Raw genomic sequence first — 17,676 nt, forward strand, 5'->3', positions numbered from 1 at the left:
CATACTGTACAGTGACGAAAAACTATTGTGTTTGCCGCCGCTTTTTGCACTGTGAATTTTAATATAGTGCGATTTGGGGGACGTTTTTTATGTCGTCAAAGTGAATCGAGATACTACCGGCAATGCCAAGCAACACGTGCCAACAGCACATCAAGTTAGAAGCTTTTGCTTAAACAGAATGTCGTAAACGCTCGTCTTTCACATCTTAAGAAGACGAGAGTAAAAGAGCGAAACAAACGCCTCCGTAATCATAGATTTCGAAACTATGAAATATAAAGTTGAAAACTGGCAGAACATTCGAGCCTTTAAGGTTTCTATCTCTAAAACATGTTACGGAATTGGGAAGTGAGACGCGATGTGGAACTATCGAGCTCTTTCCAAAGAGATTTCGGAAGCGGGAACTAGTAAGAAGCGTTGTCAGGCTTTCAAGCTTTCCATCTTTCCCAACTAAAGTTTGACAGATGAATTGTCAAGTGTTACCCGTACCCTGTGGAGCGTGAGGGAATATTCTGTAATGTTCTAGTGTTGCTAAACTGGTCTGGCACTGTGTGGACATTTCCGGCTAGTTAGACTGTATATAAGGAGCGTACCTCTTGGATCTCTCATGCATTATCTCTCATATTTTGTTACATCAAGACCAGCTTTCGCGTGAGGATCACATTTCAACCTGGATTCCCAACCTAGGTCTTTCTCGGAAGCTTGGCCACTGTTGCCGCTGGGTGAATATATTATTATCACTGACTTTTGCTATCGCCCCTGCATTTGTGTATTTGATACTGACCACTGTTATCATATAATGTTGTACTACCATTCTATTGTGTACTGCTATTGTAATTACTGTGCAGTAATTTCATTAGTTTGTAAACCTAGATAAATTTGTAACCCAATTGTTAATAGTGTACCATTTGTTGGTTGGTTGTTTGTTTCACACTAAATTCTTTTACGTACAGATTTCTGGGTTAACATATTGTTTCAATTTGGGAATCGTCAACTGACACAGTTATCACGTTTTACAAAGAGCCGAGGGTTGTAGGGTAGCCTTGCAGGGAAGTCGTCACGCTTGTCCCGGGTTCAGTGAAATGTGTACAATGTGTGGGGCCGGTTTAACTGTTGCCGTGATATTGATGGGATAATGTTAAAAAAGGCCTAAAATCACTGATCCGATTTTAGGCCCTGGTGAATAAGTTAGTTAGTGAGAAAGCTTCTAAGCGCTTTTCGCAATATTCCAGAAATATCAAGGCGGGGGGAAACCAACAATGGGCTTCACACAGTAAACCCATTTGGGGAATCGAACCCGGACATTCGTGAGGGGCGAACGCTTTAAGCGCTATACAACCACACTGCATCGACTTCTTCACGTATTTCCCTCTGTAGTGTTACCCCTCCGACTTCTTGGGTTCTTTTGTGACTTGGATTACAGATAATAGAATAATAGAACATGGATTTTAGGAAAGATGAATTCTAACTTTTCTGTTTTACATTTGAAATATTTCTTTTAATTTCAGTACGTTAAAAACAATTTTTGATAATATGTCCATTTGTGTACTTTTCAACGTATAGGAAAATAGATGGGGATGTAGTTAAAATGGTGCTGAAAGTAAAAACTCTACACGGTGTTTACGTTATTAATCTTTCTCAGTGGAACTTCTTTAGATGCAAGCCCCAAGGCTGTAAAAGTGTCCTCTACCCAATTATGTGCACTTTAACGAAACCCTTCTCAGACTGAGAAATATATAATTATTTATTCAATTGTTGTTTTCAAAATAATCAGGTTAGGTGAATAACAGGAATATTGATAATAATAACATTAGCAGCAGTAGTAGTAGTAGTAGTAGTAGTAGTAGTAGTAGTAGTAGTAGTAGTAGTAGTAGTAGCTGGCTATTCATCTACAAAATAACGAAATGCTTGACTGGATAGTCAATTGTAAGGTTGAACTTTCTTATCAACCAATAGGCGTAGAGGCTTCTACATTTTCGGTATGAGCGAGCGAAAGACTGAGACAAGCATATCTGATTTCTTGATCTCGAAAACGGATACATTGTAGGAAATCTGAATGCGAAAACTAATTACGGCACTATTACATTGTTTGAATAACATAAGCTGTCGTTTGTGGTACCATGGTACATTGTATCTCTACCCAAGAGGGTTACTATGGAAGGGATTGGCGATTTCCTTTGGCAGAAATTTCCGAATCGTGTCGGTTAAGTAATTAAGCCGAATTGCATTAAAAAGCTGACATCAGATTGGCTCAACAATCTATTTTAATTGGGCGGTCAAACTTTGCTTAGGGTTCACCTGATTCAACCTTATATGGAAGTGTCCTCAGATCTAGACATGTATCATATCGGAGTAAATAAATGGGGTCCGTTCCACAAAGCTACCGTAGCGCTAAAGTGATCGTACCTTCCATACTTTAACATAAACTTACGACTGTCGTTGCGCTACGATCGCTTTGTGGATTTTAATGAGCCTGGGCCCACTTGCACAAAGCAAGCACTACGACAATTGTAAGCCTATGTTAAAGCATGGGAGTTACGATCATCTTAAGGCTAAGATCGCTTTGTGCAAGTTGGCCCTGGTCATGATGCAAGCTGCTGTGACTCAGGACAGGACCAGCTTCTCCAGCTGCAGCATGGGCGCCTCCACCAGGATGGCCAACAGGAAGGAGAAGATGAACGACATGCACACGTAGCCGAAGAAGCGGTACACCTGGAATACATAACATTTCTGTCGTCTCTTAGTCGTAGTTTCAAAGATCATGATGTGTGTGAGCTCGACGTTCTTGGTGACATGGTAGGATACAATTACAGTTTTATCAATTTGTGTATTTTGCGTCCCTTGATCCGCCTCTACCTTAGTCACTTTTACATCATCTGTTCTATGTAGGGGGGCGGTCGGGTAGCCTAGTGGATCAAGCGTTCGCTAGTCACGCCGAAGACCCGGGTTCGATTCCCGACATGGGTACAATGTGTGAAGCCCAGTTCTGGTGTCCCCCGCCGTGATATTACTGGAATATTGCTAAAAGCGGCGTAAAATCAAACTCACTCACTATGATATAAAACATAATAATAACATATAACTTACAATATATCCTGATGAATAAAAGAAGAGTGACCGCATGGTAGCAGACTCCGTCGTGATTAACATGAGGTGTATAAGGTAGGCCCCGTATGTGAGTCGAGAGAGAGGCTGCCACCAGTCCCAGGACAACATCCAGTCCACTATGCCTGGGGAAGGAGGAAGTTTAAAGTGAAAATGTGTAAAAGAAATAGTTGGGTGTATACACTATGTAATACCTATGAGAAATCAACTGCAACTACAATAACACAAATGCTTGACAAAAATGTTGATTACGGACCCATTTGTCATTTGAGATCACTTATCACATTTTGAATACAACACAGTTTTCCTACAAATCCTATGTAATCCACTTTGACTTAAACATCGCTTACCTCAATACCAAACTAATCAAAGTCCTTCAAGTGGTTGTCCTCAGCCAATTTTCCCTTCATGTCGGACACTATTCCACTATCTGCAGCCTTTGTAGTCTACATTTCACACTTTTTTAAATACAATCTTGCATGCTTATGCTACGAAGATTTCAAAGAACTTCATACGACGCTTGCTCCAAACATTTAAGGCCTAAGTAAATCTTTCAAAACGTTAAATACGTGGAAGACATTTCTACATTTGACGCATCAGTAACGAAAATGATGTCCCATGCAATTCCCTATTTTGGATTTTCAGAACGCTTGCCTTACCTTTGCATGTGTTTGCAACATATGCGGCCGGTGGGGCATGATACGCTCACCTTTACGCGAACATCTGGCAACATCATGCTTATGATACAATCGGAATCGTTTAATGGCCTCTGTTGCTTTTAGCAGAGATTTCTTATACGATTTAGGAACGGCTTGTGTCGCGTCTGTATACAACCACAGACAACAAACTAGGACTGTATCAACGATACACACGCACCTGCTTTGCCCTTGCAGCACATGAAGATGACCCACGCCAAGACCAGCCCCCACACGGGTCTATACAGCGTCTCGTGAGCCGTCCTGGCATCATTCCCCCATCCGGGTCTCCCCTCACCATAGTTATCATAGGTGTCCAGTGTACAGGCCCCGGCCGCCACCAGCGCCAGGAGCCACCCCACAACTTGCAGGAACTGGAATTGAAACAACACCATTAGTTGGGTTACAGATGCTTGCGTGTAACAAATATCTCTACAGAAAGTCTTATTCTTCATATTCTCGGCACGTCCAAACCGGTTTCAAACGTAATTTCCGACAATAAGGCATTATGGGCTGGTCACGTGACTGAGTGAGTGAGTATGGTTTTATGCCGCTTTTAGCAATATTCCAGCAATATCACGGCGGGGGACACCAGAAAATTGGCTTCACACATTGTACCCATGGCGAGAATCGAACCCGGGTCTTCGGCGTGACGAGCGAACGCTTTAACCACGAGGCTACCCGACCGTCCCTACCCCTTTTGGAAACCATACCATGTGTTGTAGATATATGGAAATATCTTGCGAATGTTCATTCGACAGTATGACTAAGATATATCAAAATCACCAAAATAATGACATAGCTATTGGAGGTTGTGAACAAAATTCGGTGATTTTTAATTCAGTAACCCCTTTAACTTCAAGAGTAATATCGTAAGCCCCAAACAGTATACAATTTGCAGTAGGAGCAAACCACGGGCAACATTCTCAATACACCCCAATAAAGGTCCGGGGGGGGGGGGGGGGGGGGGGGGGGGTTGCAGGGAGGGGAATGGGACAAAGAGTCACCAAACAGTCAATGCGTGTACACTTAAACTTGCCAAAGTGTGCGCGAAACATTTCCCCAGGTTCCAAATACATTTTTGAGATCCTTAGGGTATCTCTGTGACTGGATACCAGAAACTGGTAATTTAACCTATTTCAAGTGATTTACCAGGCTACTTCCGTTACGAACCTAATATTCCAAATATTCCTTTAATCAGGATATGCTCCTTCAAAAGAGAAAAGCCTAATGATATTTTTGGGGTGAATGGGGTTTAACATCGCCTTCAAAATTATTGCACTTCCACAGCGACGTGCGTGTGTGGCTTCTGGTGCTGGTCCGGGTGTATGCCGATTTTATAGCGTTAGCCCACGGAGATACTATTGCATTGCATTGGATTTTTGTTTGAGGCAGATTCCTTGGGTCAAATAATATTCTAGCACTTTCGGAAACAGATGAACAAGAACACCACCAACCCCAACACACGCACGGACGCACACACAGACAGACAGACACTCACATACGCATACACACACATATTCACACACACACACACACACACACACACACACACACACACACACACACACACACACACACACACACGCACGCACGCACGCACGCACGCACGCACACACACACGCACACAAACAAACACACACACACACACACACACACATCTACCAACCCCCCACCACATCTCACCACACCCCGACCCCACCCCAGCACCCAAAATATCAGTTGGTCGCCTTTACTGGAGACATCTTGAGCTCCGATTTCTTCCTCTGAAGGATGTAGCCTAGCGCCATCCCTATGGCGAATGGTCCAATCCTGCACCAAGGTTTTACATACACCTTGTCGAAGAACTCAAATCCATTACTGAAACCAAATAATAACAGAGGATTGGAGACTATCCTTGTCCAGTAAGCATCAGCAAGCTGTCACTCGGTTCCAAGTTAAACATTTACTCTGTACTCGAGTGTGTGGATTACGTACACTCACTTACTGCTTATCAGATATCATTGTAAAGAACTCCTTATGGTATATTGGCTTGTCTATGAACTATTATGACATCAATGGGTGAGATGCTCGAGAAGGCTACGTACTGGAATAGATCACCGTCGATGGAGTGGGTGATGTAGGCGGTGGAGACGATGCTGGTGAGGAGAAAGCCAAGAATCACACATAACCCATCCACCTTGAGGATCTTGCGAGTAGTGCGATTCTTCAAGCTGAAGCTGAAAAGATTGAATGACTAATGGTTTACGCCGACTCGATTCATGCAATATTCCAGTCAGAGTACAGCCTGGGTCACACACACTTGGTTTGACACATTGTACCCTTTTGGGGAATAGATCGCAGGTGTTCGGCGTCACGAGTGCGTTAGTGAGTGAATACGGTTTTACGTCGCTTTTAGCAATATTCCAGCAATATCACGGCGGGGGACACCAGAAATGGGCTTCACACATTGTACCCATGTCGGTAATCGAACCCGGGTCTTCGGCGTGACGAGCGAACGCTTTAACCACTAGGCTACCCGACCGCCCTCGACGTCACGAGCAGCGCTTTAAACACTGTGTTTCCTCGCGGCCTACCTGTCATAGGTGATCCGTCCTCCGTTTAAAAGGGCACGGGCGGTGATGTAACTGTGGACCTGTCCCAAGCGGCGCTGACCCAAACTCACCCACCCACTCACTTAGGACTTTAATAAACTAGGAATAACAAACTGACGGGCACAGAAAGTATACAACCATGTTTGATGTCGAAATCAAACAAGAAATGGTTATTCGATGGTGATGTATTTGATACAGGTATCATACTGTAGTCTTTGGGACTTTAGTTTGCAATGTGTCGGCGACTGTTTTCAGCCTAGTAACGTTCTGATAATGTAATATTTTTGTGGTAAATAATGAGTAAAGCTTTATTTAGGTTTAACTCGGTAAGCACAACGCAGCCGATCCGCTGCTAAGGTCACGATCCGCACGTGCTTCTGCTATCGCGAGGGCACTGCGCCTTACCCATGATGCTCAGGGGGCACGGGTGGCCCAGCCGTCTAAGGCGCCGCGATTCGCTGTGCAGAGTTGCGTCCCTTAGGCACGCCAGAAACCTATGATTGTGGGTTCGAATCCCGGTTCGCCCCGATTATGTTTCTAGGTTTGTAAGGCACCGTACCCGTGCTCGTGGGTTTTACCGAAGTGAGACCTGCATCACTACGGGCTTTTCCTCCCGTGATATGACTGGAATACTGTTAAAAAAGCGGCGTTAAACCCAACTTACTCACTTACTCACTCATGATGCTCAGACTTCCCCAGTCTTTTTACATTGTTTAACACATAAACAATTGATTGCCAATTAAATATTGACCTATTCCCCAAAGCGGTGTTGTTTATCTTTTCTTGATAAGAGTTAAAAGTGTGTAGTTTCTTTGCCAGGCAGTTTAGAAGTGGGACATGGCTGTACCAATAACACACATCCGTCATCATTGGATAAACGTGGCATGTTTCGAGAACTGTACAGACATATAATATAACACAAAACATACGGAACAGTGACTCCCTACCTTAAAGCTAACGGGATCAGTGCCATTGGTGCTACCACGTAGAACTGCATGTCGTTCGCCAGGTACCACCCCCAGCCTAAACACTGAAAGAAAGGAGTATGTGAGTTAATCCATTTTCTCTGAAGCAGCGGCAAAATAGGCAATGTATGTCATAGGGTGTGTATAGAACAGGGGCGGTCGGGTAGCCTAGTGGTTAAAGCGTTCGCTCGTCACGCCGAACAGTCGGGTTCGATTCCCGACATGGGTACAATGTGTGAAGCCTATTTCTGATGTTCCCGCCATGATATTGCTGGAGTATTGCTAAAAGCGGCGTAAAACCAAACTCGCTCACTCACTCACTTATATAACAGAGGAAAAACAAGTGGTTAATCGCATCCCAACACCTACCTACAACGACGGGGTACAATGTCACATGGGCATAGACCCATTTTTCGAGGCCCGTCACAGTTATAGTGTAAATGGGAAATATGTGTTAAATTGTAACTGTTGCTTACTTGTTTGGTTAGTGTTTATTTTTTTCCTACCGAATTATCTACTATTCACTTTTTAAAATACTGTTTAACAATTTATTTCCTTTCTATTTTGTTTTTACCTGTTTTTCGTCTCTGTATACATTATTGATGTAGAGTAGATTTGTCCACCAGTTGTCAACACAAAACTGGGTGTCGGACGGTCCCACCCAAGTCGGACCGTCAGTCAAATACACCACCAGGAACGTGTTGATGAATATCACGTAGGCGTAAACGGGAGTCAGTCTGACAAGAATAAAAATATCTTATAGACATGGGTAAAACCTATCCAAATGTTCCGTACACATATGTCTGTGTTACAATGAGAGGTTGTTGTTTCCCTGTCTGGCGCTCGGCATTGAGGGGCTAAAATAAGGACTGGTCGGCTCGGAGTCAGTATACTGTGTCTGAGTTCGGTAATCATGTTAAAACTGCGGCATAGTATCTCAGTGAGCCACCACTATAAATCACTACAAGCACAAACACACGCACGCGCACGCACGCACGCACGCACGCACGCGCACACACACACACACACACACACACGTGCATGCAGGTCGCTATGTAAGTGCAATAATCTTGGACGCGACTTTAAACCCCATTTCACATCACCTACAATGAGAGGGCCGTGTCAGCACAACAGTTCATGCGCGGATTGCCCCATGTGTACAACATCATAATTGGAGTTGTACAAATAACTTTGAAAGGTAATAATTTAGTAACCTGTTAGAGGTACAATTGACAGATATGGTACCATGTACGGGATATTTTAGTGCTTATAATACAAAAGACTGTTTTACAAACATAACACCAGCAGCTGAGAGCTGACTGACCTCAAGTAGCGGTGGACGTAGTACAGGATCATGTGCTTCACCTTCAGACCTCCAGCCTTCTCCGTCTCCTTCAGGAACAAGTACGTCACCAACAGGCCACTGGAAACATAAAACATTAATTTTGGAGATCGTGTTTTGTTGTGGATTTCGGTTGAGTCACAGTGATTTTCACCTGTTTTACACTTTGTCTTTAATGTAAGAAGCTTTATCTAATCATAAACCCCTTCATTGAAATTGCACCGCCTCTGTGGTCTAGTGATCCGGGATTCGATCCCCGGCAGCGCCTTACCAAAAGACGTTAAAAGATGGTATTTGTTGTTACCCTGTCTGGCGCTCGGCATTGAGGGGCTAAAACAAGGACTGGTCGGCTCGGAGTCAGTATACTGTGTCTGAGTGGGGTACTCGTGTTAAACTGCGGCTTTGTATCTCAGTGGGCACTATAAAATCATCTCCCCGAGGCCATCGAGTTCACTGACTATAAAAGTCCAGTTTCCACCCTTGCCGAACTAGGCAGGAATTCCTGGGCTCGAATGTAGCGCCACCAGTGGCTGTTACAAGTTATGTCCCTTCTATGCCTCTCCTATGGACCAATCACACACAAACACACACACACACACACACACACACACACACACACACACACACACACACACACACACACACACACACACACACACACACACACACACACACACACACAACACGCACGCACGCACGCACGCACGCACACACACGCACACACACGCTGGCACTGTGAGAACCCTGTGAATGTACTCAGTACACGTCGAGTTCACTGTGAGCACATTGTCAGTAAACTTTGAGTATACGATGAGGACACTTTAAGTACGCTTCCAGTACTCAGTGAATACATTTGGAGTACGCTTCGAGTACACAATGAGTACACTTTGATTACACTTTGACAACGCTTGGAGTTCACGTCAGAAACCTGTGATGGGGGATTCGGATCCCTATTCATCCCGATTATGTTTCTAGGTTTGTCAGCATCATACCCGTGCTCGTGGGTTTCACCGAAGTGTTTAACGTCTGAGACCTGCATCACTACGGGCTTTTATTCCTAAAACGCCGTGATAAAACTGGAACACCCTCTAAAGGCGTTAAACCCAACTCACTCACTCACTCACTCACTCACTTAGTTACAACATTTACAAATGTGCATTGAAAAGTCGGTTATCTTAAGGTTCATGCATTAAGTATATAGAGACCAAAAAACATTACTGTGAAGTATGTTCTTAAATTAACAAGATCTCAAATTGTCTTATCGGTAATGGGGATATCATGAGTGAGTGAGTATTGTTATAAGCAGTATTTAGGTTATATCGCGGCGTGGTAGGAAAGCCCGAGGTAATGCTTGTCTTAGACTTAACCACTTTGGCACAAGAATCGGTATGGTGCTGACAAACCTGGGAATATGATCAGGACGAGTCAGAGATTCGAACCAGCGATCCTAGTAGGGGACGCTACTCTGCACAGCGAGTTCATCAGTTTGAGTGAGAGAGTTGGGTTTAACGCATTGCCATTGGTATTTTGGTTTTAGAATCATTGGAGCTCAAAAAAGGAGTAACCATGTCTGAACAATGTGCTGATTTAATTCACTTACTACACATGCGACCCACAAATGGAAAATGGGCGACAATGCGTCGTTATCAATATGTGCCTATGTCGCACATTTAACACATTACACATTTAGATGTGGCGAAAAGCGACGTGACAAATGTTTATCGTGATCTTTTGATATTTTGATTGTCGCATTGTCGTCCTTAGGGTTAACAAAATATATTATTCAAAGTGCGACAATTCTTCAAAATGTCGCGCTGTTGCGATGTTTCGCTTGGATTTATTTTAACGCTGTTTGCTTGTCTTTCATCGTGAAAATAATGTCCCTCCTGGGTTATGAAACACAAAACATGGTTCAGCTAATTGTAGGAAAATATGAATCTGAACACAATGTATGTGCCATTTACTGTGACCTTACCTGAGCAGGAAGAACGAGTCGACTGACAGAGTTGCGTTCGTGATAATTTGGAAACTGAAGCTCTGTGTTAGTCTGCCGAATGTTTGTGTGTTCTCTGCAAAACATAATACAACACCACCTTGTTTTCCATAAAGTCTTACTTCGGAGATTTGTTTTTATAAGAAGACGTCTAACTTGCAATGTATCCTAGCAACCGTGTCTAACGTAAATAGCTGACACAAGTCGTTGTACTTTGAAGTACTATCTGGGCTTTTACCGTTGCATGGTGGGAAGTGTCATGTGATCAGTCGGACATGCGCAGAATCGTCTACCTCGTGCCATACCGCGTTGAATATTTTTTGTATAAAATATACTTCGTTAAAATGTGTACTTAACGTGCAATTCATATCAGCTGTTTACAAATTATGTTTTTTTATATCAAAATAAAAGTTCGTTGAAGAATACTTAAAAAAATAGGACATTAGGAAAGTAGTTACTCATCCAGATAGCGGTGTATGTGTATGGTAAGCCTATAGGGATTTTCCACCACTTTGACCAGAAATTCAACATGTCACCGAATTTTCCATTCGTCACCACTCGCTCCTTTCCGTAACTTGCAAGAAGACACGTCCCCTATCGATAAATATAATGTGCGAAAATACGACAAACCAATCAGAATGAGTGTATGAATTGAAGTTCTTCGTCAAAGAATCCCTCAGAAATAATTTTTAATTTTATATATGTCTTGCATCTAAAAATATACCCAAGACACAGTTAAATGTGTTCAATCATACTGTATAATTCCACATGTCCAGATGTGCTTTAAATTGTATCTGAAACATATATAATATATGTGGAAATATATATGAACCATTACGCAACGAGTTGACAATTGTTTTAGGTATGCCCGTTTGCGCTAAGACGGAACACAGTCGCAAAAATGGCCATGACAAGGGCACGAGTCGCTATTCGGCTTGTCCCGGAATAACACGAGTTGGTCACGAATGCGGATTTTTCTGACAGCTAAGGGAGGCAAATCTGCGCGGCAAGCTCACATGGGTTTCAAAAGTATATTGGATTTTTGCCTGAGACCAACTATTGTAAATCGGTATACTTGATTTTTGGACACACAATGGCGACCTACCCGCGTTAGACAGGAGAGTGAGGAACGTGTGACCCAGAATGACCCAGCCCATGCTGAGGACCCGGATGCCGTTTAGACAGGTGAGAGATCCAGGTGAGCGTTTGACGCTGAGGATCTTCTCCCCATTGCTGACGGCAGAGAAACACAACAGGACACGCTGCCATACTGAAAAGAAGGAATCTTTGAGAAGCATCCAGGTCTGACATGTTTTAAGTGGCCGTAGAAAATGATGTAACTATATGTTTTGTAATTGTCAGTGACAGCAAATAATTGAACTGGTAAAATATATGTCAAGATCTGTCGTAACGACATTTGAGCAGCAGTCGACAGCAGTCAGTGGAGACTGTCAGAATAGTCCTGTACTAGAATTTAGAGTTATCTGCCCTGTTGTTTACATGAACAGTGTAGATTTCATCGCTCGAAACGTTTCTGGACCTGATTTGTTTCTAATCTAAATCCCAAGTGCGGTTTAGATAGTACCTATTTGGAAAGGTCAAATTCACGAGAGCTTCCATCACTATTCTGGATTCGAAAACAAAGACAGACCTGTTTCATTGTATTCGACAGTGTACTAACATTAGATACAGGGCCTCTTACTTGATGCTGCTGCCACTTAAATGACTCATTGAAGTGCCATATTCATTGTACATTTGAAATTTTCTGATTAGTTCTGCGCCAATCGAGTTCAGAGGGCTTACTTTTCGAAATCACCTCGAAACAATATTGATAAAATTTTATTATAGACCGGTCTTCATAATTGAAATTACTTGTAGGGAGATTTACAATATTGATGCATAACCTACACATGGGCTTATATTTGTTGTCATGTTGTTTGTCCGCTGATCGGAGCTGCTGTCCGCCGTTAGGATATACAAAGTGTCCACCATTCGTCTCCTGTACTTTCGGACCAGCAGGGTTGTCTATTCCAACAGTCTCCACGTTGGGTCGTGACTCGTCCATCAGCTTACGTTCATCTACTGCCCCATTACCCTTTGACGTTTCTGGCACCCCCACGTCGTGAGACTGAAGCTGTGTGCTGATCTTAGAGAGTTGAACTGAATCCAGTCGGGGGGACACAGGAACCTGATCACGACGACCTTTGGAAGCCCGGATGTTCATGTCTAGAGCTGACCCCACGAGGACCAGACAGCCCAAGATGGCCGTCAGAGTGCTGTAAATTAGTGAAATCGTATTATTTGTATGTAATGTTCAGTGGTAACCATTTACCTGAGATACGCTGCGCAGTTTCACACGGATGCCCCACTCAGACACATTATACTGACTCAAAGCCGACCACTCCTTGTTATATTGTCCGGACAAGTACATGTCGTTATGCAGATCAATAATCGTGAACGCTAATTTTGAACCCCACTTTTCCTCACTTTAAATACTGTTCAAGCGCCGTAAAACCCAACTCCTTCACTTATTCAAACAGATACGAAATGAGATCTGTCAACAGAAGCCACACGAGTCAAAACATTTCCAGAACGCCGCAAGGACGCCTACATTGCAGTTGTCAAGAAATATCAGTATTGCAAATAGTTTGCATTACTTTGTGATATTTAATTTTCTCATGATATCATAGCGGAAATCGCGCTTGCCGATGTTACTTCGCTTATAATGTTGTATTTATTGTACACATTTCAACTGTGCACTTATTCAGAAAGTTGTCCCAAAAAATTCACATACAGTTTTCTTATCTATTTTTATAATGGAAATGGTCTGAATCTTTTACTTCACAGATAATGTCTCCATCTCCATACTAGGTTTTCCATGTGCAGAAATAGACATTTGAAATATAATTTTACTGTACGGAAAGAACACAGAAATCCATGGTTCTGACAATGGCCTCTGTAGTGACAATTATTACCATTCCGTATATCGAAAAGATCTCCTCTGAACAAAAAGGGGAATATTTGGGGGGATATGTTCTGAAGACTGAGCACACAATTTCATAAAAATATCCTCAAAAATCTTTATGATCCCTAAATTCTTCCTGATTACTAAGAGTCCGGTTTAGACAGATTCGCCGTATTGCACTTACATAGCTCCTACTGCGGCACTGTCATCACCGACGGGGCCAGACTTGATCTCCGCATGGCACACCACACCCTTTACAGTCATGTTGACCTGTGATAACCCTAGAACATCAACAAGTCCACGGCATAATAGGATTGGCAGTATACAGGACAGACATACGTATACAGTTAAAACATAAGACAAGAAACTTTAGAATTTCATCATTTCCATAATAATAGCCCAAAGGGACCTACATAAACCTTTCACAGTAAATCATCCAAATGCTGCATTTCCGACTACGCATATGACAACATACATGAAGGTTGTCGATGTCACATTTAGCACACATGTTGACAATGCAACGTCTGGTAATATTACAAGAGAATAATGTCTATGAATATGAGGTCTTTGAAAGGCATTTAGAAGTTACTCACATAAGGAAGAGAATATATTGATGTCAACTTCTTTATTATGAGGAACACAACGTTTCGGAGTATATGCTTGCTCCTTCATCAGGTGAATGAATGCCATGAGGCAGAGAGCATATATATGTACATGTAAGGACATCAAAATTAATAAGATAACAAAAGGTGGGAAATAACAAAGGGTAGAAGCTAATAAAGGAAGCCAACAGATGATTGGCGCTGATAGGTGAATAGCAATAGACAATGGAAGCCAACACTTAAGTAATCATAGATAAGTAATTGGTAATGGACACTGGGCAAATGGGGGTGGGGGGTAATTAGAACTGATAGGTGTAAGAATGGACATAGCAGGGGCCGAAACGTTGTGTTCCTCATCATAAAGAAGTTGACATCCATATATTCTCTTCCTTCTATGATTTGGTTTGAATAGATTGTCACCCGTGAAATAGGGCCCGCTGTGATTAGACAAAAGGTTTCAGCTAAAGGGCGGATATACCAAGTACCAATACTCGGCAGAACTCCAGTGTTTGAGGGCATGCCAGGAAGCAAACATCGCAAACTGGTACTAAAATATGACCCGTTATTGGTTTGGCCTCTTATGATCAAAGTATCACTGATGATCAAATTAAGCCTCAGGATACCCATAAAATCTCCCTGTCACCTGGCGATAACACTACGACTATGCCTCTGTTAATCAATGTGATTCACCATGGTTGTTGGGCTAGGACTATGTCTCTGTTAATCAGTGGGAATCACCATTGAACGTTCAGCAATCTGGAAACTTACCAACTTCAGGTCATATCCGTAAATTGGATACACAATGATAACATTACAGTAAAGTGTTTGATCGATTTCAGTAACTGTGGTTTATGTGCACTGTATAAATAAATATTAAATTATAATTATTAAAGATTATCATTGCAATGTTGGCAAGATAAATGCAGGACAAGGGCAAGAAATAAAATATCTGTGACCATATTTTAAGGGTGACAGTGATTCAAATCTATTGCTCAAGTAGCTAATCTGTACTAGGAGTTCCTAGTACTGTGTATAGGCCCCTGACCCCATTCTCACAACAAACACCAGTGACCACACTCAGCTGCAAACATTCCACTGATAACACTATGACCATCTACTCACATCTCTGTATACCAGTCTTGACACTGTTACTGCGGCACGTATCAGGGACACTCAGCTACAAACATTCCACTGATAACACTATGCCCATCTACTCACATCTCTGTATACCAGTCTTGACACTGTTACTGCCGCACGTATCAGGGACACACAGATGCCAGTTGATCATTATGTTATTTGCCATCGCGGAGAACACGTTGCCACCCTGTACAGACATAGTAACATGACTGTGAGTTAGTATTAATAAGTATTAATTACAGTATTAATAATCGGGATAGAAAAACACTGAATAGTCATATTTACACATTATAAGGTGACACACTTACCCTTTTAGCGAACACCTGGTGTCATCACAGATTTTCAGTGATCCATTCATATTATTTTCACTGCTATGTTGCCTTTTACGCCTAATGGAATTTGTTGAGACTGGTTGTTCTCTGGCGTTCCTTGTATGTTCAAGAACCTCTACAGGGTTATACATACCGTTCCTGCCACCATGCCTATCAGCTGTGGAGGTGGACTAATGGAGACGACGCAGGTGTCCCCCTTTACTTCTCTACCCGAGGTTGGGTCCACCTTCCTGGGTCCGTCAAGACATTCGTCAAAGTTGCCGAAAAAGGTCGTTGCCCCTTCCATGATGGAGGTGCCTGGTTTTCCGGACGCATCCAACACTACAAAGTACAACCTATCTTAGCATGAAGAGTCCGAATGTGTGTTTGTGTATTTGTTATTTAACGCCTCACTCACTACAGGTATATGAAGAAGGTCTGCATTAACCACGTCAGCGAGCCAAACCGACCCCTTCAGTCGCCTCTTACAGGCATAGCTTGCTGAAAACCAATTCTAACCATGATCGTCACGTGATATATTCCGAATGTAATTGATACACAAAATAAGTGATAGGGAAGGGAAAATGTATGGATAAGTAAAATATTCACATGTGTTCAAGTATTTGTACTCACTGCTTAGAGCCCACGGCTTCCCCTGTAAGAGATCGACCAGGAAAGTATCCACATCTTCAGAGCATGTCCGCTCGTCCGCTCCCAGTCCGCTTGTGTTTGACTGTATAAGCCCCTTCAAGATGGACGGCAGTTGAGGACCAAGGCTCTCAAAGAGACCTGCGATAGACTCCAGATTGACATCCCCACCCCCCATGAGAAGCGGCAAGAGGGAGTTCCCCATCCCTCCTGGAAGTTTATTCTGCATGGCCATGAGTGAGAGCGGAAGTGAGAACGTCGGGGATGTTGTGTTGGTAGAGGGAGTGGTGTTGGCGGCGGAGAGGAACATGTTGACCAACATGGAGAGGGAAAGGTCTTGTCTTGGAACAGTGTTGCTGGAGTTGGCATTACTCAAAGATGACGTGACTGCATCTAATGTCGTCGCCTCGACGTTGCTCGTAGGCAACACGCCGCCAGAAAGAGAGGTTCCGGATGCAATGACTACCGTAGCATCAGTGGTAGATTTGGAAGAGGCTGCTTTGATTGTTGGGGTGGTATTCGGTGCATTTTTTGAAGAAATATGTCTACTTGATCCAGAGGTTCCTAGTTTCGGAGAAGCTGTCGTTCCAGCTCTAGTATGGTTCCCGGCTGTGTTCTTTGGGGAAACAGAGTCTGAACAACACGTCCTATGTAGTAAGACACAAAGGAACACAAACACCGTGCTGTATTTCATTGTGCAGTTGAGTCTAATTGTAAGGTTCCAAATTATATATGTATGACAAGGGATGACGACAATACAATTATAGTAATTTCCCCTCGTTTTAGCTATGAGCACATGTGGTTTTAAAGAGCGGGTACCATTGCTTACTGTATACGCCGCCCCTGAAGGTGTATCCTGTCGCCTGGAGGACACGACGGTGTGGAGTGGATAAGCCCTGTCTCTGTTTGTATCTTAAAGGTATCAACTGCTGCTACATATAGCAATTAGTCAGGTTCTCGCGGTGACCGAATCCCGGGAAGCGTTCCTCTTGCTCCAAGCGTTGAAGTGGATATAGTGAGCGTGTCTGTTTACTTCAGTACTTTGTCATCAAGGTAGAGTAAAGACGAGGACTAAGATGAGACCAAACTTCTTTAGTCGGTTATAAAATTTAAAAAATCAACTGAAGGGGTCAGAATAAAAAGTGGGCTAACTCCAATTCACTCACCTTTTCTTTCTTTAGCACCAACTAAAAGGTTATTGCTTTGGGCATCATTATTAATGCAATGTGTTATTATGTATCCATTGCTCCATGACACAAAACCATTTAAAAACTCTTCACATTTAGGGCTACCTTCTATTTCGAGTTAAAGTTGTTATTCTA

At 42.8% G+C, this 17,676-nt stretch overlaps 1 protein-coding gene across 1 annotated transcript; it reads right to left on the reverse strand.

The window, feature by feature from the left end:
* Positions 1-2,559: 2,559 nt before the first annotated feature.
* On the reverse strand, positions 2,560-17,210 carry LOC139465355 (O-acyltransferase like protein-like). The gene is made up of 15 exons (XM_071247058.1): positions 16,340-17,210; positions 15,861-16,048; positions 15,477-15,582; positions 13,841-13,937; positions 12,600-12,967; positions 11,797-11,961; positions 10,674-10,767; positions 8,681-8,779; positions 7,931-8,093; positions 7,339-7,421; positions 5,885-6,016; positions 5,534-5,657; positions 3,979-4,171; positions 3,085-3,227; positions 2,560-2,709 (listed from the first exon to the last, which is right to left on the reverse strand). The coding sequence occupies exons 1-15, from the start codon at positions 17,046-17,048 to the stop codon at positions 2,602-2,604; spliced, it is 2,772 nt and encodes a 923-aa protein (XP_071103159.1). The 5' UTR covers positions 17,049-17,210; the 3' UTR covers positions 2,560-2,601.
* Between the last annotated feature and the right edge of the window lie 466 nt (positions 17,211-17,676).

This window comes from Haliotis cracherodii, unplaced genomic scaffold (assembly GCF_022045235.1).
Source record: "Haliotis cracherodii isolate W230 unplaced genomic scaffold, xgHalCrac1.p SCAF_18, whole genome shotgun sequence".
Classification (NCBI taxonomy): Eukaryota; Metazoa; Mollusca; class Gastropoda; order Lepetellida; family Haliotidae; genus Haliotis; species Haliotis cracherodii.